The 25,038-nt window shown below is 46.8% G+C and overlaps 1 protein-coding gene across 3 annotated transcripts in view; it reads left to right on the top strand.

Annotated features, from left to right (window-relative positions):
• Positions 1-457: 457 nt before the first annotated feature.
• HTRA3 (HtrA serine peptidase 3) overlaps positions 458-25,038 on the top strand; it is a 92,186-nt gene continuing 67,605 nt past the window's right edge. The window contains exon 1 of one of the 3 annotated variants that reach the window (XM_068276753.1): positions 458-1,090. In XM_068276753.1, coding sequence (XP_068132854.1) covers positions 679-1,090 — 412 coding nt within the window. In that variant the 5' untranslated portion in view covers positions 458-678. Of the gene's footprint in view, positions 1,091-15,687; positions 15,760-25,038 lie in introns of those variants that run through there. The other 2 variants (XM_068276771.1, XM_068276762.1) reach the window with 2 other exon arrangements.

The raw sequence follows: 25,038 nt of genomic DNA, 5'->3' as shown, positions 1-25,038 counted from the left end.
TAGTGAATTCAAAATGAGATTTTACCCATGAGGTAAATTATCAAACGTTTGATAAAGTGTTTGATGAACGTTTGATAATGCTCCGTGAATTGAGGCCTGTGAGCCAGGTTGTGAGATGCTTGCAGTTACCGTATGATGTAATGCGAGTGTTTCAGCAGCTCGCCGAGCCATCACTTCTCATATTCCTGAGGCATCAGTGGCCGCCGTTAACTTTTCATCTGCTAACTTTGAGAAACAAGCTGAAAAGTCTGCTGAGTGGGGCTGAACAGGCCGCTGTCACCGAGGCGGAGAGCTGGCATAAACGAGGAAATGCCACCCTCATCCTCTCCCTCCACTCAGTGCCAGAGAGCAGCAGAGTGGGTGGGGAGGGGGGCAGTGGAGGCTGACTTTTAGGAGTGTGAACATCACAGCTCCAGCCCACGTAACTCCCCCTGACTCATACAGTCCCTCACAATACTCTTACATAAAACAGTGTATCTCTGCTAGCCTCACACACTATACACTGTGCAATAGGACTCTGACTACCCCTGATTGCCTCCACTGCAGAGATTGCACAGCTGTCTGCTACAGTCCCCTGGAGGATCACTGCTGCACATCATCATATAGCCTACAGGGTATAGAAGATCATCTAATTGTCCAGCTAGGAGTGAGTTCCAGCCTGTCCACGCAGTGCCTACAATGAAGGGGTCACCTTGCTGCACTTCCTTGTTCCTCTTGATCCCCCTCTTTTTCCTCCAGGGTTCCGTTTCCAGTTGTCCGTCCCGCTGTGATGTCACCAGGTGCCCGAGTCCCGTGTGCCCCAGTGGCTATGTGCCCGACCGCTGCAATTGCTGCCTGATCTGTGCGGCGGGCGAGGGGGAATCCTGTGGCCGGGAAGGAGACCCACCCTGTGGGGACACTCTGCAGTGCAAACCACCACCTGGCAAGAGAGGTGCCAAGGGGACATGCCAGTGCAAGCATGAGTATCTGGTATGCGCCAACGATGGCCAGACCTATGACAATGTATGCCAACTCAAGCTGGCCAGCAGGAGGGCGCTGCAGAAAGGGCATCCCCCTTTGGTGCAGGTGCACAAGGGAGCCTGCCAATCGGGTAAGGAGGAACATGCATCTTATCAGCTCTATGGGGGGGGTATTAAATAGCTATAGAAATATATTGACAAAGGTTGACTCTTGTGTGTAGTACTGCAGCTCACAGCATGCCTTGCCTGTATGAAACATTCTGACCCTTATTCAATTCACTTTCTCTCCTGGATTTTCTCCTAAGAGATACTTTTTCTCCTCCTGTTTGAAATAACTTATCAGCACTCTGCAATTTAAAAAAAGTACCAAAAAGCAGGTGGAAAAGTACTATCAAAATTATTCTGAGTATTTTCTTGCTTGCGGGCGCCTTGAATGGTATTCTTTTGATAAGGTGTGATATTATCACCTAGGAGAAAAATCAGGAGAAAAAGTAAATTGCATATGGGCCTCTGTGTCATATTGTTTAGTTAAAAAGCTAAAACAGGTACTGTAAAGGTGGATTATCTGTAACTTTTGATATTGGCCATAATGCAATTATAGCTTATCATACGCTGCCTATAGAATGTATGTCACTGATATCAGGGCCGGATTTAGGCCAAGGCCTCCTAGGCCATGGCCTAGGGCACCACAGGAGCAAGGACACCAAAGCAGCAGGCTAAACTGGTGTAGCATATGCAAGCTTGCATTGGGGGTAGATCACGCAAGTGCCTGACCGCAGTACTCTGCTGTGGCCTGTGTAGCAGCCACCTTGCTCTCTGTGTATGTTTGCATTGTATGGACTTGGGCAGCATTGGAGACGGAAAGGAAGAGGAAGCTTCTGCACTGGAGACGAGTGAAGAAATGAGTGACACTGATGGCTGCTGCGGTGTGAAGGTGAGCTGGCTACCTATGCTGAAGGGTGGTGGGAAAAGGAGGGATTAAGGGAGTCAGGAAAGGGGGAGGAGGTCAACTGGCTACCTATACTGGAGGGAAAGGGGGGAGGAGTCATCTGACTACCTATATTGGGGGGGGGATCATCAGGCTACCTATACTAGAAGGAAGGGGTGAGGGGTCATCTGCTACCTATACTGAAGGGGGGGGGGGGCAGCTGGTGACAGTGGCCTAGGGCGGTAAAGAGTACAAATCCGACTCTGACTGATATTACATTTATTTCCCTTTGTAAAAAGATCAGAAACCTTAACGGACCAGTAGAAGTCACATTACCTTGTCCTGTGGCTGGATGGTGTAATGGTTAAGGGCTCTGCCTCTGACACAGGAGCCCAGGGTTCGAATCTTGGCTCTGCCTGATCAGTAAGCCAGCAGCTATTCAGTAGGAGACCTTAGGCAAGTCTCCCTAACACTGCTACTGCCTATAGAGCGTGCCCTAGAGGCTGCAGCTCTGGCGCTTTGAGTCCGCCAGGAGAAAAGCGCGATATAAATGTTATTTGTCTTGTCTTGTCCTGATAATATTAAACTGTTGAGAATTGAATACCGGTAGATTCTATGGGCTACTGCACTTTATTGGTTTGTACCCAATCTATGCCATAAGACCATTAGCACTGGAGAGACAAAACACTGCTCACCCAGGAAGAGGAAGCTGTGCTAGCAAAGTAAATACACTACCAGCCAATCAGTTAAAGCGGACCTGAACTCAAAACTTCCTCTCTGCTGTAAAAGATACACAACAGCATAATAACCTTTAAAGAAAAACATTTCTTTGTTACAGCTGATACAAATCCTGCAATACATGTGCAGCATGTCTACTTCCTGCTTTCATGGAAGCAGACATAGGGTTAACACCCTGTGTTTACAAATTAGGTGCTCTGCCGAGGCAGCCAGCTGACAAGTGTTACATTGATCAGGTCACAGAGGGGAATTAAACAGGCTTAATTCTCTAAATACATACAGGGTGCATTTCTCTCTGTTTTTCTTCTGTGCAAGAATGCAGGTCCACTGCATTTGTGTAACAGTTGCTGACTGATTGATCTATAACTAGTGTCTTTTATTTGCTTGCACAGATTTCACTTCCTGGTTCAGTGGAGGATTGTATGTTTAGAGAATACTCTGCTCATCACTGAAAGTGCCCATCAATGATGCAATCTTGATTGTGTAATCTTACAAAATCTAGTCAGCAGAAAGGTAGAATATACTTTGGAGGAATACTTGAGGTAGCTTATCATATTACATATTACATAGAAGTGATAAGATTGTATCATCAAGATTGGATCATTAATGGGCACCTAGCCCAGTATGTGACCTCAGCGGATCAGTTCATTTTGGCGCGCGGCTTTCAGAGCCGAGCGCCGAAACTTGGCGCCGTCATAGCAGCGATGCTATGATGCACGCCCTGCGACAACTTGGAGGGGGAATAGTTTTGCAGCAGTGGGGAAAGCTGTCATTTGGCTCTCCCCGCGCCAAACTGAGCGGCGCCGTCATAATACGCACCCGTGACCTCAGGGTTCACTGGCCTCTGGGATGCTATCAGAGAATTAAAGTGGACTTGAACAGGAGAGAGAAAACATAGAGAATGAACCCTGTATGGATTTAGAGAGTTTAGCCTGTCTAATTCCCGCTCATCTGTGACTAATCACAACTGTAATTTGATCCCTCAGCTGTGTCAGCCCAGGAATCTCCTCTGCCACAGCAGAGCAGCTAATTTGTAAACACAGGATGTTAACTCTATGGCCTCAATTCACTAAGATCATGCTGGAGATAATAAGGCAAGAGATAACTTACCTCCACATAGTGAGAGAGTTATCTTATCTCTTCATTCCTTAAGTTACCTCCTCTGTAGTTAATTTAAATTTACCTCCTCTGTAGTTATTTTCACACACAGTTAATTAACAGCCGGTCTTTAACTCTGGAGTTATTTTAAGGATTGGAGAGTTAACTTAAAGACAGAAGAGTTAACTTTAGGTTTGCCAGAGGTAAAATGTTTCCTGAATACTACATGCCTTATCACCATGGTAACAACTCTAGAAATGTTATTAAAGACAGGAGATAAGCTTAGTGAATTGAGGCCATGTCTGCTTCCATGAAAGCAGGAAGTAAACATACTGCAGAATGATTGCATGGTTTGTGTTATTATACTGTTGCTTGCCTTTTAGAGCAGAGAGGAAGTTCTGAGTTCAGGTTCACTTTGTCCCATAGGCAATTCACTTTTTCTCCTGTATTTTCTCCTAGAAGATAAATTTTCATCTTCAATAGATAATAAATGTTTTGCTCTTTGCAATGGAAAACATACCAAAAAGTACATGAAAAAGTGCTATCAAAATTATTTTGAGTATTTGTTTGTTTGCTGGGGGGTTAAAATGCATTTTATTGGCAAGTTTTAAAGGACAACTGTAGTGAGAGGGATATGGAGGGAGGCTGCCATATTTATTTACTTTTAAACAATACCAGTTGCCTGGCAGCCCTGCTGATCTATTTGGTTGCAGTAGCATCTAAATCCCACCAGCAACAAGCATGCAGCTAATCTTGTCAGATCTGACAATAGTTTCAGAAACATAATGGCAAGGATCAGCAGGACAGCCAGGCAACTGGTATTGCTTAAAGAGACACTTAAGCCAGAAAAAAAAATGAGTTTTATTCACCTTGGGCTTCTACCAGCCCCCTGCAGCAGTCCTGTGCCCTCGCAGCCACTCACTAATCCTCTGGTCCCCCGCTGCCAGCTAGTTTCGTTTTTGCCGACAGGCCCGTCAGGACTGGCCACGCGTAGCTTTTTCTGCATTCCCGACTGTAATTAGTCAAAAAATACGGGTTGCCTCATTACGAACGCATAGATATGCGGCAACGCGTATTTTTGTATGCGTTGCGGGCCGCAATAGCGCTAATTACAGTCGGGAATGCAGAAAAAGCTACGCGTGGCCAGTCCCGACGGGCCTGTCGGCAAAAACGAAACTAGCTGGCAGCGGGGGACTAGAGGATTAGTGAGTGGCTGCGAGGGCACAGGACTTCTGCAGGGGGCTGGTAGAAGCCCCAGGTGAGTAAAACTCATTCTTTTTTTCTGACTTAAGGTTCACTTTAAGTGCCCGTTTCCACTAGTGATGCTCAAATACCCCTTTTTAAAATTCGAGTTTGGTCGAATTCGAATAGTAAATTATTCGAGGTCAGTCGAATATTCGAGTCGAATAATTTTTACTATTCGATTCGACCTCGGACTTCGAGCTCACTATTCGAGTCGGTATTCGAGCTCACTATTCGAGCTGACTATTCGAATTGGCCTTAAATAGCTTCCAACACTTGTTTTGAGGGTGAATGATGCAAGAAACATCTTTTTTTCCAAGTAACAACAGCAAGTGATTATGTGGGGATGTTCCTTTAAAAAAAATGTGGAAAGAGAAGTTGTGTCCTAAATTTTGTTCAGTAGTGTTACTGTATATACTTGTTCTTCTTCTTCTTTATCGTTCTTCTTCTTCTTCTAGATCTTCTTCTTCTATATCTTCTTCTTCTTCTTCTTCATCTTCTTCTTCTTCTTCTTCTTCTTCATCATCTTCTTCTTCTTCTTCTTCATCATCTTCTTCTTCTTCTTCATCATCATCTTCTTCTTCTTCTTCTTCATCATCTTCTTCTTCTTCTTCATCATCTTCATCATCTTCTTCTTCTTCTTCTTCATCATCTTCTTCTTCATCTTCTTCATCTTCTTCTTCATCTTCATCTTCTTCTTCTTCTTCATCTTCATCTTCTTCATCTTCTTCTTCTTCATCTTCTTCTTCTTCTTCATCTTCTTCTTCTTCTTCTTCTTCATCTTCTTCTTCTTCTTCTTCTTCATCTTCTTCTTCTTCTTCTTCATCTTCTTCTTCTTCATCTTCTTCTTCTTCATCTTCTTCATCTTCTTCTTCTTCTTCTTCATCTTCTTCTTCTTCATCTTCTTCTTCTTCATCTTCTTCATCTTCTTCTTCTTTTTCATCTTCTTCTTCATCATCTTCTTCATCTTCTTCTTCATCTTCTTCTTCTTCATCTTCTTCATCTTCTTCTTCTTTATCTTCTTCTTCTTTTTCATCTTCTTCTTCATCATCTTCACGTATTTCTCTTTTCAATTTTTTTTTAAAGAAATGCAGCTATTTTTGAGCGTAACAAATAGCTGGTGGGCGCACGCATGTTGGAAGCGCCATTGTATGTGCTCCCTGGCAGTGGAAACACAAAGACAGCAGGAGGTAAATTCAGCAGCAGGAGGAGGAGGATGAGTGTGTGGCAGCAGGCAGTCAATGAGGCAGGCAGCTCGCCGTGACATAATAGCCCTGGTACCTAGCGGTGATACCAGGGCTGTAAATAAACACAACAGGAGGTCCCAGACAGCGGTCGTGCAGCCCACATTGTGTCCAATACACAACTGGGACAACACAGTTTTCAACCCGGGCACCTCAGAAAAATTAAACCTTTTTTTTTTTTAATGGTTTGTTTGGTTTTGGTTTTGCAACCAATATAGCTATTGTTTGATGTAATAGCTGGTGGCAGAGTGGCAGCAGAAGGTAATTCTGTGTACCCTGGCAGTGGGAAACACAGACAGACAGCAACAGCAGCAGGAGGAATGGAGGAGTAATGTGAGCAGCTATTGTTTGACGTAATAGCTGGTGGCAGAGTGGCAGCAGAAGGTAAATCATCTGTGTAGTGTACCCTGGCAGTGGGAAACACAGACAGACAGCAGCAGCAGCAGCAGGAGGAGGTATGGAGGAGCAGTGTGAGTGTGGCAGCAGGTAGGCAGCGTGACATAATAGCCCTGGTACCTAGCGGTGATACCAGGGCTGTAAATAAACACAACAGGAGGTCCCAGACAGCGGTCGTGCAGCCCACATTGTGTCCAATACACAACTGGGACAACACAGTTTTCAACCCGGGCACCTCAGAAAAATTAACCGGTTCAGCGCCGCGGTCCGAAAATCTCATGCATCCGAGCAACGTTCACCTCCCATTCATTCGCCTATAACTTTATTGCTACTTATCACAATGAATTGATCTATAGCTCGTTTTTTCCGCCACCAATTAGGCTTTCTGTGGGTGATACATTTTGCTAAGAGCCACTTTACTGTAAATGCATTTTAACAGGAAGAATAAGAAAAAAACGGAAGAAATTCATTATTTCTCAGTTTTTGGCCATTATAGTTTGAAATTAATATACGCTACCGTAATTAAAACGCATGTATTTTATTTGCCCATCTGTCCCGCTTATTATACCATTTAAACGATGTCCCTATCACAATTTATGGTGCCGATATTTCATTTAGAAATAAAGGTGCATTTTTTCAATTTGCGTCCATCACTATTTATAAGCTTATAATTTTAAATAATATAATAACATATTCTCTTGACATGCATATTTAAAAAGTTCAGACCCTTGGGTAACTATTTATGTTGTTTTTTTTTTTTTTTTAATTGTTGTTTTTTTTTTTTTTAAATAAAAAAAGTGTATGTGGGTAATTTTTGGTGTGGGAGGGAAACTGCTAATTTTAAATGTAAAATAATGTTTTTTTTTTATCAAAAATGTATGTGGGTGCAGTTTACTATTTGGCCACAAGATGGCCACAGTGAAAAAAGTCCTAGATGCGAACCAGCTCGCATCTAGGAACTAAAATGCTGAGAAGTTGTTTCCTGGGGGCAGAAATACCGCGCTCTCTGGAGAGAAAGCGTCGGTATTTCTGCGGGGAAGTTAGATCGGTGAATGGGAATTATATTCCCATTCACTGATCGGGGGGCTAGCGGCGGGCAGCGGGAGCGCGCGCGGGGGCGCGCCCGATCGCGCGCACGAGCCGGCGGCAGCACCAGTGCCTATCTGGACGAGGAAGCTCGTCCAGATAGGCCGAACTGGTTAAACCTTTTTTTTTTTTTTTTTAATGGTTTTTTGGTTTTTGGTTTTACAACCAATATAGCTATTGTTTGACGTAATAGCTGGTGGCAGAGTGGCAGCAGAAGAAGGTAATTCTGTGTACCCTGGCAGTGGGAAACACAGACAGACAGCAGCAGCAGCAGGAGGAGGAATGGAGGAGTAGGCGAGCAGCTATTGTTTGACGTAATAGCTGGTGGCAGAGTGGCAGCAGAAGGTAAATCATCTGTGTACCCTGGCAGTGGGAAACACAGACAGACAGCAGCAGCAGCAGCAGGAGGAGGTATGGAGGAGCAGTGTGAGTGTGGCAGCAGGTAGGCAGCGTGACATAATAGCCCTGGTACCTAGCGGTGATACCAGGGCTGTAAATAAACACAACAGGAGGTCCCAGACAGCGGTCGTGCAGCCCACATTGTGTCCAATACACAACTGGGACAACACAGTTTTCAACCCGGGCACCTCAGAAAAATTAAACCTTTTTTTTTTTTTTTAATGGTTTTTTGGTTTTTGGTTTTACAACCAATATAGCTATTGTTTGACGTAATAGCTGGTGGCAGAGTGGCAGCAGAAGAAGGTAATTCTGTGTACCCTGGCAGTGGGAAACACAGACAGACAGCAGAAGGGCAGTACACAGCAGCCCACTGTAGGTGTAAAATGTGTGGCTGCAGGCGACGTAATAGTCAAAGTGAACCAGGCTGGCTTAGTGAGCAGGAGCCAGGAGGTGGTAAAGGGTGGTAAGGCACATTAACGATGGTTCCGGCAGCCAGTTCATGTCCCCCTCTCGCCGACAACAGGGGCCAGGAACTCGCCTTCCACCCACGCCTGGTTCATCTTGAGAAACGTCAGTCTGTCCACAGACTTGTGAGACAGACGTGAGCGTTTCTCGGTGACCACGCCACCAGCTGCACTGAAGCAGCGCTCGGACAGCACGCTGGAAGGGGGGCAGGACAGCACTTCCAGGGCGTACTGCGCCAGCTCGCTCCAGATCTCCATGCGCTTGACCCAATACTCCATGGGATCAACAGGGGCATCGCTGTCAAGCCCGCTGTACGACCCCATGTAGTCAGCCACCATGCGGGTCAGGCGCTGGCTGTGACCGGAGGAGGATGCTGCTGCATGCATCTCCTCTCTAGTCACTGCTGCCGGAGCCTCTAAGGTCCTGTAGAGCTCGTGGCTGAGAGACAGCAGGTCTGTGGGGCGCTTGCTGCTGCTGGATGCAGGCACCTGCTGCTGCCTCTGTGCTGGCTGCTGGACAGTGGGGGTGGAAGGCTGGGGGAAGGCTTCCTCCAAGCGCTCAACAAGGGCCTGCTGCAAGCTCCTTATTTGTTGCGCTGGGTCTCCTCCTGCAGGCGGCAGGAACTGGCTCAACTTCCCCTTGAGGCGTGGGTCCAACATCATGCTGATCCAGATCTCCTCCCTCTGCTTCATCTGGATCACCCTGGGGTCCCTGCGCAGGCACGTCAGCATGTGCGCTGCCATTGGGAAGAGGCGGGCCACGTCTGCTGGCACATCGACGTCAGTGCTGTCCTCATCCTCCTCCTCTGCCGCCTCATCCTCTCTCCACCCCCGCACCAACTCAGCTGCGCTGTGCTGATCCCCCTCATCAGCAGCCAGGTCAGGGACCTCCACCAAGTCCTCCTCCCCCTCAGAGGTGGACTGCGCAGCTGGTTGCCGCTCCTGCTGGTCCAAGGCTGCCGCTCCCTGTTCCAGCAAAGCATCGAGGGCCCTGTTCAGCAGAGAAACCAGGGGCACCCACTCGCAGACCATAGCATGGTCCCTGCTCACCATGTTTGTGGCCTGCAGGAAGGGAGCCAGCACAAAGCACACCTGCTGCATGTGCCTCCAGTCATCATCGGGGACGATGGACGGGATGTTGCTGGTCTTGTCCCTTCTCTGAGCTGCGGAAACAGTGGCCAGGGCAAGGTACTGTTTGACAGCGTGCCTCTGTTCAACCAGACGCTCCAACATCGCCAGGGTGGAGTTCCAGCGAGTCGGAACGTCAAGGATCAGCCGATGGCGTGGCAGATCCAGCTCCTTTTGCACGTCTTCCAGGCTCGCACAGGCTGCAGCCGAGCGCCGGAAGTGACGCACAACATTCCTTGCCGTTTCCAGCAGTTCGCCCATCCCCTGGTAGGTGCGCAGGAACTTCTGCACCACCAGGTTCAGCACGTGGGCAAGACAGGGGATGTGGGTCAGGTTTCCCCTGTCTATTGCGGCAACCAGATTGGCCCCATTGTCGGCCACCACCTCTCCGACTCTGAGGCCTCTGGGGGTCAGCCAAATCCTCTCCTGCTCCTGGAGTTTGGCCAACACATGGGTTGCCGTCAGCTTGGTCTTCCCAAGGCTGACCAAGTGCAGCAGCGCTTGGCAGTGGCGGGCCTTCACGCTGCTGCTGAGGCGGGGGGTTTGGCCAGGTGTGCCGGAGGATGGCAGAGGATCGGAGGAACCTGCTGCAGTTCCCCTGACCCTGCGGGGTGGCACCACCCACTGTGTTGCTGCTGCTGCTGTGCCCGCTGCTGCTCTCCCATCCTCACCCCCTTCCACCAAGCTGACCCAGTGGACAGTGAAGGACAGGTAGCGGCCTGTCCCGAAGCGGCTGCTCCAGGAGTCCATGGTGACGTGGACCCTTTCACCAACCGCGTGCTCCAGCCCTCGCTCCACATTGGCCATCACAAAGCGGTGCAGTGCAGGAATGGCCTTGCGGGCAAAGAAGTGTCTGCTGGGGAGCTGCCAGTCTGGGGCTGCGCAAGCAAGCAGCGCACGAATGTCGCTCCCCTCCTGCACGAGCGTGTACGGCAGGAGTTGGGAGCACATGGCCCGTGCCAGCAAGCCGTTCAGCTGCCGCACGCGACGGCTGCTGGGAGGCAGAGCCCTAACCACCCCCTGGAAGGACTCGCTCAAAAGGCTCTGGCGTGGCCTTTTGCTGACACGGGAATCAGCAGACACAGCAGAGGAGGCCACTGAGGACTGGCTGCCAGAACAGGCCTCAGTGTCGGCGGCAGGAGTTGCAGAGGGGGGAGGAGCAGTGCGTTTCCGCACTCCTGCTGGTGCTGCTGGAGGAGCAGGAGGGCGGGTGGCTGCTGTTGCTGCTGCTGCTGCTGAAGGCTGTGCAGTGATGGGTGTGGTGCCACTGCCAGCACCAGATGCCTTCAGCCTCTGGAACTCCTCATGCTGGTGGAAATGTTTAGCCGCAAGGTGGTTGATGAGCGAGCTGGTGCAGAACTTTAAGGGGTCTGCACCTCTGCTCAACTTCCGCTGACAGTGGTTGCAAGTGGCGTACTTGCTGTACACAGTGGGCATGGTGAAATATCGCCAGATTGGTGACTTAAACATCCCCCTACGGCATGGAAGCGCTGCTGCCTGTCTCCCTGTGGTGGTTGGGGGGGGGCTTGGGTGCGGCTGGTGGTGGTACTGGCAGATGCTGCTGCTGCTGCTGCTGAGCCTGAGACACCAGCAGGCTGTGGGACCTGCCTACTGCTGCTGCCAATGCTTGCAATGATGCGCCTCCTTGCAAGGCCCACAAGAGCATCCTCCTCCTCCTCCTCAGAGCTGCTGAGGACGACATCCCCTGGAGGTGGTGGCACCCAGTCTCTGTCTGTCACCGGGTCATCATCATCCTCCCCCTCCTGAAACATGTCCTGCTGGGATGAGGACCCCCCAAACTCCTCTCCTGATGCATGGATGGGCTGCTTGACTGTCGCCACAGTCTTGCTGTCCAATCCCTCATCCCCCAAAGTGCCCATCAGCATCTCCTCCTCAAGATCGCCAACAACAGCAGACAATTTACTCATGATGCCTGGGGTCAAAAGACTGCTGAATGACAGGTCGGCGAGTGACGGTGAACTGGCCTCCTCCCCAGACCCTGCTGGGCGGCTGCTGCGAACAGGGGTGGTGGTGGTGGTGGTGGTGGTGAGGGTGGAGGCCTCGGATGCAGAGCTGATGGCGGGCTGCTCATCCTCCGTCATGAGTTGCACCACAGTGTCTGCATCCTTTTCCTCAATGGGACGTTTCCGACCCGGCTGGAGGAAAATGGGAGCAGGTGCTACACGCTGCTGCTGCTGTGTCTCTGCAGCGTGAGTTGCAGATGCTCCTGCTGGGCGGCGCCCAAGGCGTCCACGGCCAGTGGCTATGGGAGGAATGTTAGCCACTGACGCTGCTGCTGCTGCTGCGGAACTGTGCATGGTGGCGCGCCCGCGGCCGCGGCTTGCCACAATGCTGCTCCCTCTCCTCCTGATTCCCTTGCTGCCCTTCCCCTTGCCCAAACCGCGCTGGCTGCCACTTCCAGACATCTTCAATGTTTTGGGCGTATAGAGAAAAGTTTTTTAAAAGGGCGGCTGAAAAGTGGGGTACTTTAATGGAGTGGGTTGGTTGGTGAGGTGACTGAGTGAGTGTCCCCTAGTACAGTAAGTAAGTAGTAACAGTCAGGAAGTACAACTAGCAGTTACAATAATCAGTAGTAATCACAAGTAAATTTAGTGTGTGTACACTCAGACAGTGAGTGCACGCACGCAGGAGCTAGTAGCCTATGGACAGTGACTGAGTGTCCTAGACTCCTAGTACAGTAAGAGTAAGTAGTAACAGTAAGTAGAACTAACTAATTACGATAATCAATCAGCGATCAGAAGGAAATAGAGTGTGTGTTGTGTGTGTACACTCAGACAGTGAGTGCACGCACGCAGGAGCTAGTAGCCTATGAACACAGTGACTGAGTGTCCTAGACTCCTAGTACAGTAAGAGTAAGTAGTAACAGTAAGTAGAACTAACTAATTACAATAATCAATCAGCGATCAGAAGGAAATGGAGTGTGGGTGTGTGTACACTCAGACAGTGAGTGCACGCACGCAGGAGCTAGTAGCCTATGAACACAGTGACTGAGTGTCCTAGACTCCTAGTACAGTAAGAGTAAGTAGTAACAGTAAGTAGAACTAACTAATTACAATAATCAATCAGCGATCAGAAGGAAATGGAGTGTGGGTGTGTGTACACTCAGACAGTGAGTGCACGCACGCAGGAGCTAGTAGCCTATGAACACAGTGACTGAGTGTCCTAGACTCCTAGTACAGTAAGAGTAAGTAGTAACAGTAAGTAGAACTAACTAATTACAATAATCAATCAGCGATCAGAAGGAAATGGAGTGTGGGTGTGTGTACACTCAGACAGTGAGTGCACGCACGCAGGAGCTAGTAGCCTATGAACACAGTGACTGAGTGTCCTAGACTCCTAGTACAGTAAGAGTAAGTAGTAACAGTAAGTAGAACTAACTAATTACAATAATCAATCAGCGATCAGAAGGAAATGGAGTGTGGGTGTGTGTACACTCAGACAGTGAGTGCACGCACGCAGGAGCTAGTAGCCTATGAACACAGTGACTGAGTGTCCTAGACTCCTAGTACAGTAAGAGTAAGTAGTAACAGTAAGTAGAACTAACTAATTACAATAATCAATCAGCGATCAGAAGGAAATGGAGTGTGGGTGTGTGTACACTCAGACAGTGAGTGCACGCACGCAGGAGCTAGAAGCCTATGAACACAGTGACTGAGTGTCCTAGACTCCTAGTACAGTAAGAGTAAGTAGTAACAGTAAGTAGAACTAACTAATTACAATAATCAATCAGCGATCAGAAGGAAATGGAGTGTGGGTGTGTGTACACTCAGACAGTGAGTGCACGCACGCAGGAGCTAGAAGCCTATGAACACAGTGACTGAGTGTCCTAGACTCCTAGTACAGTAAGAGTAAGTAGTAACAGTAAGTAGAACTAACTAATTACAATAATCAATCAGCGATCAGAAGGAAATGGAGTGTGGGTGTGTGTACACTCAGACAGTGAGTGCACGCACGCAGGAGCTAGTAGCCTATGAACACAGTGACTGAGTGTCCTAGACTCCTAGTACAGTAAGAGTAAGTAGTAACAGTAAGTAGAACTAACTAATTACGATAATCAATCAGCGATCAGAAGGAAATGGAGTGTGGGTGTGTGTACACTCAGACAGTGAGTGCACGCACGCAGGAGCTAGTAGCCTATGGACAGTGACTGAGTGTCCTAGACTCCTAGTACAGTAAGAGTAAGTAGTAACAGTAAGTACAACTAACTAATTACGATAATCAATCAGCGATCAGAAGGAAATAGAGTGTGTGTTGTGTGTGTACACTCAGACAGTGAGTGCAGTGCGCACACGCAGGAGCTAGTAGCCTATATGAACAGTGACAGTGAGTGTCCCTACGGGTACAGTAAGAGTAAGTAGTAAGTAAGTACAACTAAATAACAATAATCTATCAGTAATCAGAAGGAAATAGAGTGTGTGTACACACAGACAGTGAGTGAGTGCACACACGCAGGAGCTAGCTAGTAGCCTATAAACAGTGACAGTCAGTGAGTGTCCTACTCCTAGTACAGTATAACTACAATACTATTAGTAAAGGACAGCAGAAATACTGGTATAGATGAGAGAAATAAACAGAGGACAGCTGCCCACAGAGGCAAGGCCCCCCTGAGGCCTAAACCTGTAAGCTTGCAGCAGCTGCCTGTCTCTAATGTAACACACAAGCTACTAACTAAAATACAATGTCTATCTAACTAACAACAATATAGGTGTATATGGCAGGTGTAGGTGAGCAAAAACGCTAGGTAAATGATCACAATAGAGCACTTGCTAAGCCAAAGCACAAAGGAGCAACTCTCTCTCTGTACAAGTCTCAGGCAAGCATGGAGAAACGGAACATGGCGGCCGCTATTTATAGGGTAGGGGCTGGCCAGGGTCCCCCTCTGTGATTGGCTGCCGTCAGAGGGCCTGGGAGCCCTCTGATTGGCTCTAAGGACATCAATCTGGGCTATGACGCTATTCGAGCTCGGTACCGAGCTCGAATAGCGCCGGGTTGCTCGAATAGCTCGAATAGTGAATGGGCTATTCGAGTGTACTCGGATAGCCCATTCGAATAGCTCCAGCTATTCGGAGCTCGAATACCGAGCTCGAATAGCTGAAAAAGAGCTCGAATATTCGAGCTACTCGAATATTCGAGCTCTGCTGAGCACCACTAGTTTCCACTATCGCGAATCTGCATGCGTTTTCTGCACGCAGATTCGCACAACCAATACAACTTAATTAGCCTGTTTCCACTTGTCAGGAAAACAGAGCGTTTTTCTGTGCAGCAAAAATTTGCACAGTAGAGCCTTCAGAATATACACACCGCCTTGCGGTGTGCAATTCGCATACAATGTAATTAATAGGAAATTCGCATGCGTTTTCGGATGCAAATTTTACAGCAAATTCGCGTATGTTTTCGCCTAAAAACAATGTAAAAGCACACAGGCAGTGACATGGTTAAATTTGCATACTTAAATAAACGCAAAAACGTACTCAAATTTGCGGAACATTTTGCGGTAAAATTTGCATCTGCGTGCAAATTTGTTTTCGCGATTTCCGCATTTAATTCGCACCGCACAATTGGAAACGGGCCCTAAAAGGAAATAAATATGGCAGCTTCCATATCCCTCTCACTTTAGTTGTCCTTTAAAATCTCACCTAGGAGAAAACTCAGGTGACAAAGTGAATTTGCATATGGGCCATTATTTATCTAATGGTTTGTAGATAAAGCGCTGCGGAATATGTTGGAGCTATATAAATAAAAAACAATAATAATAAGAATAATAATAATAGGTAACAGGCAAATATAATGCAAATTGTATGCCGCTTTAAACTGGGGTAATCAAAATGGCAGGAAGTTCATTTGATTTGCCCAGATCCATGCTGCATGCAGTTTTCATGATATTTGCATGCAACGGTGTATCAGCATCTATTGTAGGAATCAGGAAAAGGTTCTGGAAGCTGCTGCACAAGCAGACTGGTGTACAGAGTTTTACATGTACAGGCTGCTGTTGCTATGGAAGTGTTTAGGCTGCTAGGTGATACTCAGATTTCCTCAGAAGACCAAAGTTCAGTAATGTATTGAAACAGCAATATTGATTGGAACAATTTGCATTTGATTTATTTTGTTCGGATGTATATTAATCTTTTGAACTAAGAATGCATACAGAGCTATGAGATTTGATGCCTGATCCAGTAGTTTGTTGTGGTACCCAAGTTGGCTGAAGCCAACTGTGTTCCGTTTCTAGGACTGTTTCTGGGCATAGCTCATCCAGGAAAAGTCCATGGGCACCCTCTAGTGTACAGAACGCAGTACTGCACTCTCTGTATTAATGAAATTCTGTTTCAGGCAGTGGGCTACACAGTATATTCAAAGCTGTGCAGTGCCCCTATAATAATAATAATTTTAGTATTTGTATAGCGCTTTTCTCCTTCTGGACTCAAAGCGCTAGCGAGGTAGCTACTAGAGCACACTCAGTAGGCAGCAGCAGTGTTAGGGAGTCTTGCTCAAGGTCTCCTTACTGAGCAGGTGCTGGTTTACTGAATAGGAAGAGCAAAGACTTGAACCCAGGTTATCTGTGTCAGAGGCATTACACTATCCAGCATCACAGTTCTGTAGTCTCCCCCTGTAGTGTAATCCTTGGCTAATGCTACCCCAGAAATGCTCCCCTACCCTCTCCAGAGAGAGTGCGTGTAAACATGGGAGAAGGGGGAGGTCTCAGGTCATAGGTAGTGATGACTGTAATGTGCAAATTTTTTTAGTACTCCATATATACAGTGTATATATATATATATATATATATATATATATATATATATATATATATATATATATATATATATATATATATACATATATATATATACTGTGCATGTATGCATGTGTATATATATATATATATATATATATATATATATATATTAGCTGATTGCCCGGCGTTGCCAGGGTATGTATTTGGCTGATGTTGGCTCCGCCCACTTATCCTAAACCTAACCCTCAATGACCAAGTTTGTGAGCTTTGAAGTCTTTGGCATCAATAATTTGCATTGAAATGAGACAAATCTGATTGGCTGTGGCTCCACCCCCTTTTCTGAATTTGAACCCCAATCATCCAATGACCAACTGTACCAGGTTTGAGGCTTGTGCCATTAACAGTGCAAGAATGGCAGCAATTAAATATTCCCCTTGAAAATCAATAGGTGAATTTTAATTGGCTTTTGTAAGCTCCACCCACTCAGTCACCCAGTGACCAACTGTATAATGTTTGAGAATCCTACCATTTTTACAGTGTAAGAATGGCTGCAGTTTACATTTTTCCCAGAGAAATTTGTATTTGTCTCCACCCACTGAAGGCCCGGCGTTGCCCGGGTATGTATATGGCTGGTGTCGGCTGCGCCCACTTTTTCTAACCCTAACACACAATGACTCAATGACCAAATTCACACACAGTGGAACCTTGGTTTGCGAGCATAATTCATTCCAGGCTTGTTTTTCAAAGCACACTTATAACAAAGCAAATTTATTCACAATCCAAAAACATTCATAGAAAAATATTTAATACAATGTACTGTACTGTATAAAGTAAAAATGTAATGTAGACTTTCACTGTAACTAACAGAATCATTTCTATCTGTTGGCTCACCCCAACTGTTTGTGTGTGTGTGTGTGTACGTGTGTGTGTGTGTGTGTGTGCGCAAAAAGTGTGTGTGTGTGTTTGTGTGTACGTGTGTGTGCGCTAAAAGTGTGTGTGTGTGTGTGTGTGTGTGCGCTAAAAGTGTGTGTGTGTGTGTGTACGTGTGTGTGCGCTAAAAGTGTGTGTGTGTGTGTGTGTGTGTGTGCGCTAAAAGTGTGTGTGTGTGTGTGTGTGTGTGTGTGTGTGTGTGTGTGTGTGTGTGTGTGTGTGTGTGTGTGTGTGTGCTAAAAGTGTGTGTGTGTGTGTGTGTGTGTGTGTGTGCGCTAAAAGTGTGTGTGTGTGTGTGTGTGTGTGTGTGTGTGTGTGTGTGTGTGTGTGTGTGTGTGTGTGTGTGCTAAAAGTGTGTGTGTGTGTGCGCTAAAAGTGTGTGTGTGTGTGTGTGTGTGTGTGTGTGTGTGTGTGTGTGTGTGTGTGCTAAAAGTGTGTGTGTGTGTGTGTGTTAAAAGTGTGTGTGTGTGTGTGTGTGTGTGTGTGTGTGTGTGTGTGTGTGTGTGTGTGTGTGTGTGTGTGTGTGTGTGTGTGTGTGTGTGTGTGTGTGTGTGTGTGTGTGTGTGTGTGTGTGTGTGTGTCTAAAACAAGTAATTTACCCAATGACCTTTGCTTTAGGTCTAAGTGCAATCAAGTACAATCCTGCAGCATCAAAGGGAGAAGAGCCATTGGCTCAGTTGTGATGATGTGACGCACCTATATGCACTGTGCTTGTATATTAAGGCGTTGTTTGTTTATCAAGTCAAAATTTCATTTCAAAAAAATGTGCTTGTCTTGCAAAGCACTCTTAAACCAAGTTACTTGCAATCCAAGGTTTTACTTTATACAGTAAAACCTTGGATTGAGAGTAACTTGGATTGAGAGCGCTTTGCAAGACAAGCACAATTTTTTAAATGAAATTTTAACATATAAAAACATATACATGCGTTACGTCATCACAACTGAGTCGATGCTTTACTCACCCGCCTCTCAGTATTCCACTGACGAGATCTCCCTTCAGTCGGGTGCACCTCTAGCTACCTAATATTGAGGTTCCTCTGGCTACCTAATACATAAAGGGCACCTGTAGCTACCTATGATGGGCATGGCAAGTAAGGGAGAAATGACAGCTAAGCCAGCCACACACTTGTGGTGCGGTTCGGCGGGGATTTGCAGGTTCATGCAGAGCAAAGTCTAAGGTGCCAGGAGATCTATGCCTATAGGCTCCTGTGATGTAAATCCAGGCCTGGATTCTACCCTCTTTGATGCTATAGGATGGTGCGTAATTGTACTTAATCTGGGTGTAGGGACTGTACAATGTACAAAAAAAGGTTGGGACGAGTCACCAGATGGCAATTATTCTGTTAGTTATAGTGAAAGTCTTGTTTACATTTTTATTTTATACAGTACTTTGTATTAAATATTTTTCTGTTTTTGGATTGAGGAATGAATCATTTGAGTTTCCATTAAACCTTATGGGAAAATTTGCTTTGATATAAATGTGCCAGAGATGGTTTCCTAGCCCTTATTTATACTTACCTGGGGCATCCTCTAGCCCCATGAGCACCGGGACCTCCCTTGCCGTCTCCCTTGGCCCCTCCGTACTGCCACTACCAATCTGGGTAGTTGCGGCATCCTGTGTATGAGCGGCTTGGCCACGTGCGCACCCCTCATCGCGCTCCAGTCCTCTGGAGCATTGTGTGCCTATGCAATAGTAGTGCACAGGCGCAGAATGCTCCAGAGGATGGGAACGCAGCAGGGGCATGCGTATGGCCGAGCCACGCATGTGCAGAAGGAAATAACTAGCAGTGACTGACAGGATTACTGGGAGTCGTAGCACCAGAACGGGGTACCCGAGAAGGACGGCGAAGGAAGCCACAGTGCTCATGGGGTTGGAGAAGACGCCAGGTGACTATAAATAGTGGCCAGTGTACTATCTCTGGTACACTGCAAGCAACTTGTATCAGTCTGAAATACTGACGTGTTGCTGAAATGTGGGGTGAGGTTCAGAGCAGATGTCTGCTTGGTTCTGGTCTGGATTTGGAGAAAAAGATCATGGATAATGATGGTGTTTTTTGCAAGTTAGGGGCCCCACTGTCATTCAGATTCCTTTGGGGTCCAGGATTGGCGTGTATTGGGAGGACCCAGAACCACTAGAAAATTGGGCTAAAAGACCAATAAGCCCTCTTATTAAATGCAACACTGAATATATATATTTGCCTTCTTAACAGCACTGACAGTTAATGAGAGGACTAAAGGCTAGTGTGAGTAGTGACAGTTCATGACAAAACTGACGGTTAGTGAGAGTGAGGGCTAATGACAGCACTCATAGTTAATGAGAGGAGTGACAGTTAATTGAAGGATTGACGGTAAATAAGGACTGACGGTTAGAGAGAGTTGTGAATGTTAATGACAGGACTGATGGTTAATGGAAGGAGTAACGGTTAATGAGAAGACTGTCATTTAATGACAAAACTGACAGACAGTTAATGGAAGGATTGACAGCTAATGGAAGGACTGACGGTTAGTGAGAAGAGTGATAGTTAATGACAGGGCAGATGGTAAGTGATAATAATGACAGTTAAAATACAAGGATAGCGTATTAGTATGTTGGATTTGAGCCTTTGATCAATATTCAAATCCTGGCTCAAGCCAGTATGTAAAACAGTAAGGAGTCTCTGGGCAAGGCTCCCTAATGATCCTGGTTGTCCGTGGAGTGCGTCCTAAATGGCTGTAGCCCTGATATGCTTTGAGTCCGCCAGGAGAAAAGTGCTATATACTGTAAGTGTTCTGTCTCTTGTCTTTTAAAGGACAACTGTAGTGAGAGCCATGTGGAGGCTGCCATATTGATTTCCTTTTAAGCAATACCAGTTGCCTGGCTGCCCTGCTGCTCTGTTTGGCTACAGATGTGTCTGTGAATCCCACCAGAAACAAGAATGCAGCTAATCTTGTCAGATCGGACAAAAAATGTCAAACACCTGATCTGCTGCATGATTGTTCAGGGTCTATGGCTGAAAGTATTAGGCACAAGACCAGCAGGGCTGTCAGGTAACTGGTATTGCTTAAAAGAAAATAAATATGGCAGCCTTCATATACCTCTCACTACAGTTATCCTTTATGAAGGTAAAATTAAAATATGTACTGGCTTAATCAGTAACTCAGAACACGCAATAAGTATAGTGCAGTACCATAGCAGCCAATGATGCATGGGAAAGATGATGCACTTTCACAACTACTGTTAAAGTAGAGCTTTGGAATGATAGTCAGTCCAACAGCATTCAGCGCCTAAGGCTTCAATTCAGTAAGACCTGTTCCATACATATATATATACAAAGTAGTATCTTTAAGCTCCTTATAGGTCTCTTTCTGCATAGAAGTCGGGACTGTTGTAATTTTTGTAAAGGGCCCCAGTTACACTATGCAGCCAGGCGGTGATTTAACTATAATTCATGGGTCACCCCCGATGTTCAAACTCCTTCCCTTGCCTCTCATTGCTGCCCTTCATGGCCTTGGGGCCTATCACTCAAAAGTCATAAAACAAGTGTGACAATCATCATCTTCACACCCATAACAAGTGTAGCCAGCAAACACATGATCTGAAGTATAGTCCTCTGTATCGGAGGAAGGGAAGGTTAGTAGTTGGGGGCCTCAACACAGCTCTGGGCCCCCCCTCAATCGCCGGGGCTGCACCCCTTTACTTACACCCCAGCAGCCAGGGTCCCAATCAGGTATGGTCAGGGAGATACTAAACATTTAGAATTGATGCAAATTTTCTGCACTAGAGAATTGATCAATTATTAGCATCTTACTGATCATCCCTCATCCGTCCCTATGAATTCTCATGGTAGTCCTGTATGACCTGCATAAAAGCCAGTGTTCTCCCCAGGCTCTTTTAGCCGTGTGCTCCACCCGGCTAGTTTTTGTGAGCACCCGGCTGTCATCGGCTCACCTCCTCCTCTGCTGTAAGCAGAATTGTGCAGAGAAGCGCTGGCCCTGCATTCTCCCATCTCGCCCCACCCAGCTACTTTTCCATGCCACCTGACTTCTTTTCCATGCCACCTGACTTCTTTTCCATGCCACCCGAAATTCTGGGGAAAGTACCCACTGAAAGCATTAGGTTGGACGGTTCATTTGTACTTAAACTTAAATGCTACTTCCCTCACCCCTAAGGGCCCGTTCTTACTACGTCGATTAGCGGGCGATTCCCATTAATTGCGCAAAAAAAGTGGGATCAGCACATCACCAGGCCGCCTCTGAATGGCCTCAGCTCAGAGATGTGCTGAGCCCCCCCAGAAACTGCAAACGCACCTTGAACCCAAAACAGAGGCTCTGCATATACACCAAAGAAAAACTATTAAGTGGGAGCAGCTGACCAGAAATAAATCAATCAAACATAGCAAAGAAATGAACAGCGCTACTTAAAAACAGATGAGTGCTTACCTGCAAAAAAGTGCACACCCCACTCATGGGATTCAAATACACAATGAGCATACACATGACCTGTCTACCACTTGGAGGATGTTAGTTTCCACTAACAATTTGCAATTTGTTAGGTACTCGTCCCTCCCACTGTCGAAGAAGTCTTTCCTCCATTTTGCGCAATTCTCAATTTTACTGGTAGCGCGCCCAGGCTATGCAAATGCATAGGTCGAATTTAGTTAGTGTTAGGTCCCCTCCCATGGAGGAAAGACTTCTTCGACAGTGGGAGGGACGAGTACCTAACAAATTGCAAATTGTTAGTGGAAACTAACATCCTCCAAGTGGTAGACAGGTCATGTGTATGCTCATTGTGTATTTGAATCCCATGAGTGGGGTGTGCACTTTTTTGCAGGTAAGCACTCATCTGTTTTTAAGTAGCGCTGTTCATTTCTTTGCTATGTTTGATTCCCACTAATTGCCAAAGCTCTAGCGCTTTTTAAAGCACTAGTGCTGTTCTAACTCCATGGCAGTGATCTCACTGCCGCCGATCGCAGCGGATTAGCACCAATCGCAAAATGTGTTACCTGCAGCATTTTGAAAGTGTGAGCAGTGATTTTACCACGCTAATCGCGGTAAAATCACCTGTGCAAACGGTAACGTTAATCGCTACTGTTTTGCGATTTATAATGTGACAGCACTGAAGTTACTCACTGTGCGCCGTTATAGCCGTAATTCCTAATATGGTCTATGGTGGCGCCGGCTGCGTCCAAATCTCCTGCGCTGTTATTACAGAGCTCGTATTCAAAATCTGTTGAACTACAAACTACATGGAACTGGTAAAATTGGTCAGTGATTTAACTATCAAAACAGGATGTGTGTTTGCAGGGCTGCGCCGAGGCTAGGGAGGCACCTTATGTTGGGGGTACATCTGGCTATTTAACTTGGATAGGAGTTATCTAAACTGTGGAGGGGGCTGTCTTATACTAGGGGCTCATCCAGGGATCTAACCTGGGTAGGGGGCTGCCTAAGGCTGGGGCTCATCTGGCTATCTAAACTGTGGAGGAGGGATGTCTTATACTGAGGGAACATCTGGCTATCCAAACTGGGGAGGGGGCTACCGGGTACTGGGGTCACATCTGGATACCTATAAGGGAAGAGTGGGCAACCTACTTAATACTAAGCCACATTTCCTTCCTACACTGGGGCAGGCATGATTCGGGAGGGGGTGCATAGGCGAACGCAGGGGGGGAATACAGCTGCCCAGAATCCCCCCTCAGACCAAGGCTGATGTAGTTAAAAACAATGGTGCATGAGCCAGCCTGGGGCCCCGGGAACTCTCACTGCCCGGGGCCCCAGAACCAGCATCTAACACTATATGTGAGTGCAGCCAAACCCTTGGAGCTGCCACCCCCAAGGCCTGTCTCCTACTGCTCTAAAACTTACCAAACACACAAATGGAGAAACTCACTCCCAAACAGTTCTCTGCTGCTTTATAAAGCCTGCAGGCTGCTTATAAGCCAATGAGAAGTTCACACATATGTTACACCTAGCTTGCAGTGATTAATCAAACAGAAGCTGAGCAAGTTAACCTGCCCGTTGGAGAGGGCTTTAGTTGCATATAGACAATGGCTATATGACCAGCAGGGGGCACCAGCGTGCAGGATATTCCCTCTCATCTGCCCCCCTCCTAACTAAACTGCATGGGATACTACAATAAAGGGCTTGACTGCGCTCACATATAGTGTTACATGCTGGTTCTGGGGTCCCGGGCAGTGAGAGTTCCCGGGGCCCCTGCCTGGTGTGTGCACTATTGTTTTTAATTTTATTGTAGTATCCCATGCAGTTTAGTTAGGAGGGGGGCAGATGAGAGGGAATATCCTGCACGCTGGTGCCCCCTGCTGATCATATAGCCATTGTCTATATGCAACTGAAGCCCTCTCCAACGACTAGCTGACTTGCTCAGCTTCTGTTTGATTAATCACTGCAAGCTAGGTGTAACATATGTGTGCACTTCTCATTGGCTTATAAGCAGCCTGCAGGCTTTATAAAGCAGCAGAGAACTGTTTGGGAGTGAGTTTCTCCATTTGTGTGTTTGGCAAGGCTGATGTAGTGTCTGGGGACAGGCACAAGTTGAGACACCAGAATATCTGCAGGCATCCTGCAGCTCACAGCCCTGCCCCCTTTCTTTCCCTGCTACAGTTGACTTTGGATGGAGCAGCAGTGTGTGTACAGAGAATGGAGCAGTTCTGGTGGACTATGACAGAGCACAGAGCCAGATATGAGCACAGCCCTGTGCCCTGCTGTGTGAATGATTCACTTTCCCCTTTATTGGCTGTCCTCATTATTATCTGTATCCAAACTGCTCCTGATTGATCCCGTTGTCGATCAGGAGCAGATCGGACATTTAGTCAGATCCTGTTAGTTAGATGGGAAATTGCATTGTGTTTACCCAGCATAATGTCCTACTATATTATTACACTGTATTGTACATGGCTGAGGGAGACCTTTCAGGAATCCCCCCCTTGAAAATCGTGTATTTGCTCCTGGAGTGCATTTTGGAATTTCTGTCTCTAGTGCTGGAGAAGGTTGTGCCGGCCCTGTATATATGCACCCTTATTCAGTACTGATTAAATTGAAAATGTAACCTTTAGATCACACGGGACAGTCTGGTAACTCCACGTGTCTTTGCAGCTACAGTCTAAGTATGAAGCCCGCAGACGCTCTTCAGATGCCAGTGAGTGCAGCTTTGTGGTCACCTCTTCCAAACCCGACCCAAGTAGTTGAAAGCCATCTGTCAAATTTTGAGTAAACTCCGATCCTGGCGCCTGTCCCGTTCCATGTGCTTACATTAGGGAATCCCTCTTTCTTGTAGCTGCAGACCCCAATGTGTGTCTTTCCTGTAAGAGTGCGAAGCCGTCCAGACTTAAAATGGAAAATAAACATTTGTCTTCCTAATCTTTCCTGCATTAAAAACAAAGTCAGTGAACTGCGGCCTCACATCTGCCGGTGCCCCAGTCTGACCAGTAGCCGGGGAGTTTATTGATGTTTGCAGTGAAGCCCATACTGTAGAATTTTATGGCCATGCGGTCATAAAACGTGTGAAGGTGCCATACATCCAGGTAAAGCGTGAGCAGCACAGAGATCCTTTTCTACGTCCCGCCGATCTCTCCCCGGGGAGAAGTGCGGACATAGCTCACACTACATCTATAGATTTATTAACAGCCATTAGCCGGCAAAATGGGAGACCCAAGTGTTTTCTTAGGTGCCTGTAAAATAT

The sequence above is a fragment of the Hyperolius riggenbachi genome, chromosome 1 (genome assembly GCF_040937935.1).
Source record: "Hyperolius riggenbachi isolate aHypRig1 chromosome 1, aHypRig1.pri, whole genome shotgun sequence".
Lineage (NCBI taxonomy): Eukaryota > Metazoa > Chordata > Amphibia > Anura > Hyperoliidae > Hyperolius > Hyperolius riggenbachi.
Note: the sequence above shows the minus strand (reverse complement) of the source record. Positions and strands in the feature narration are given on the sequence as shown.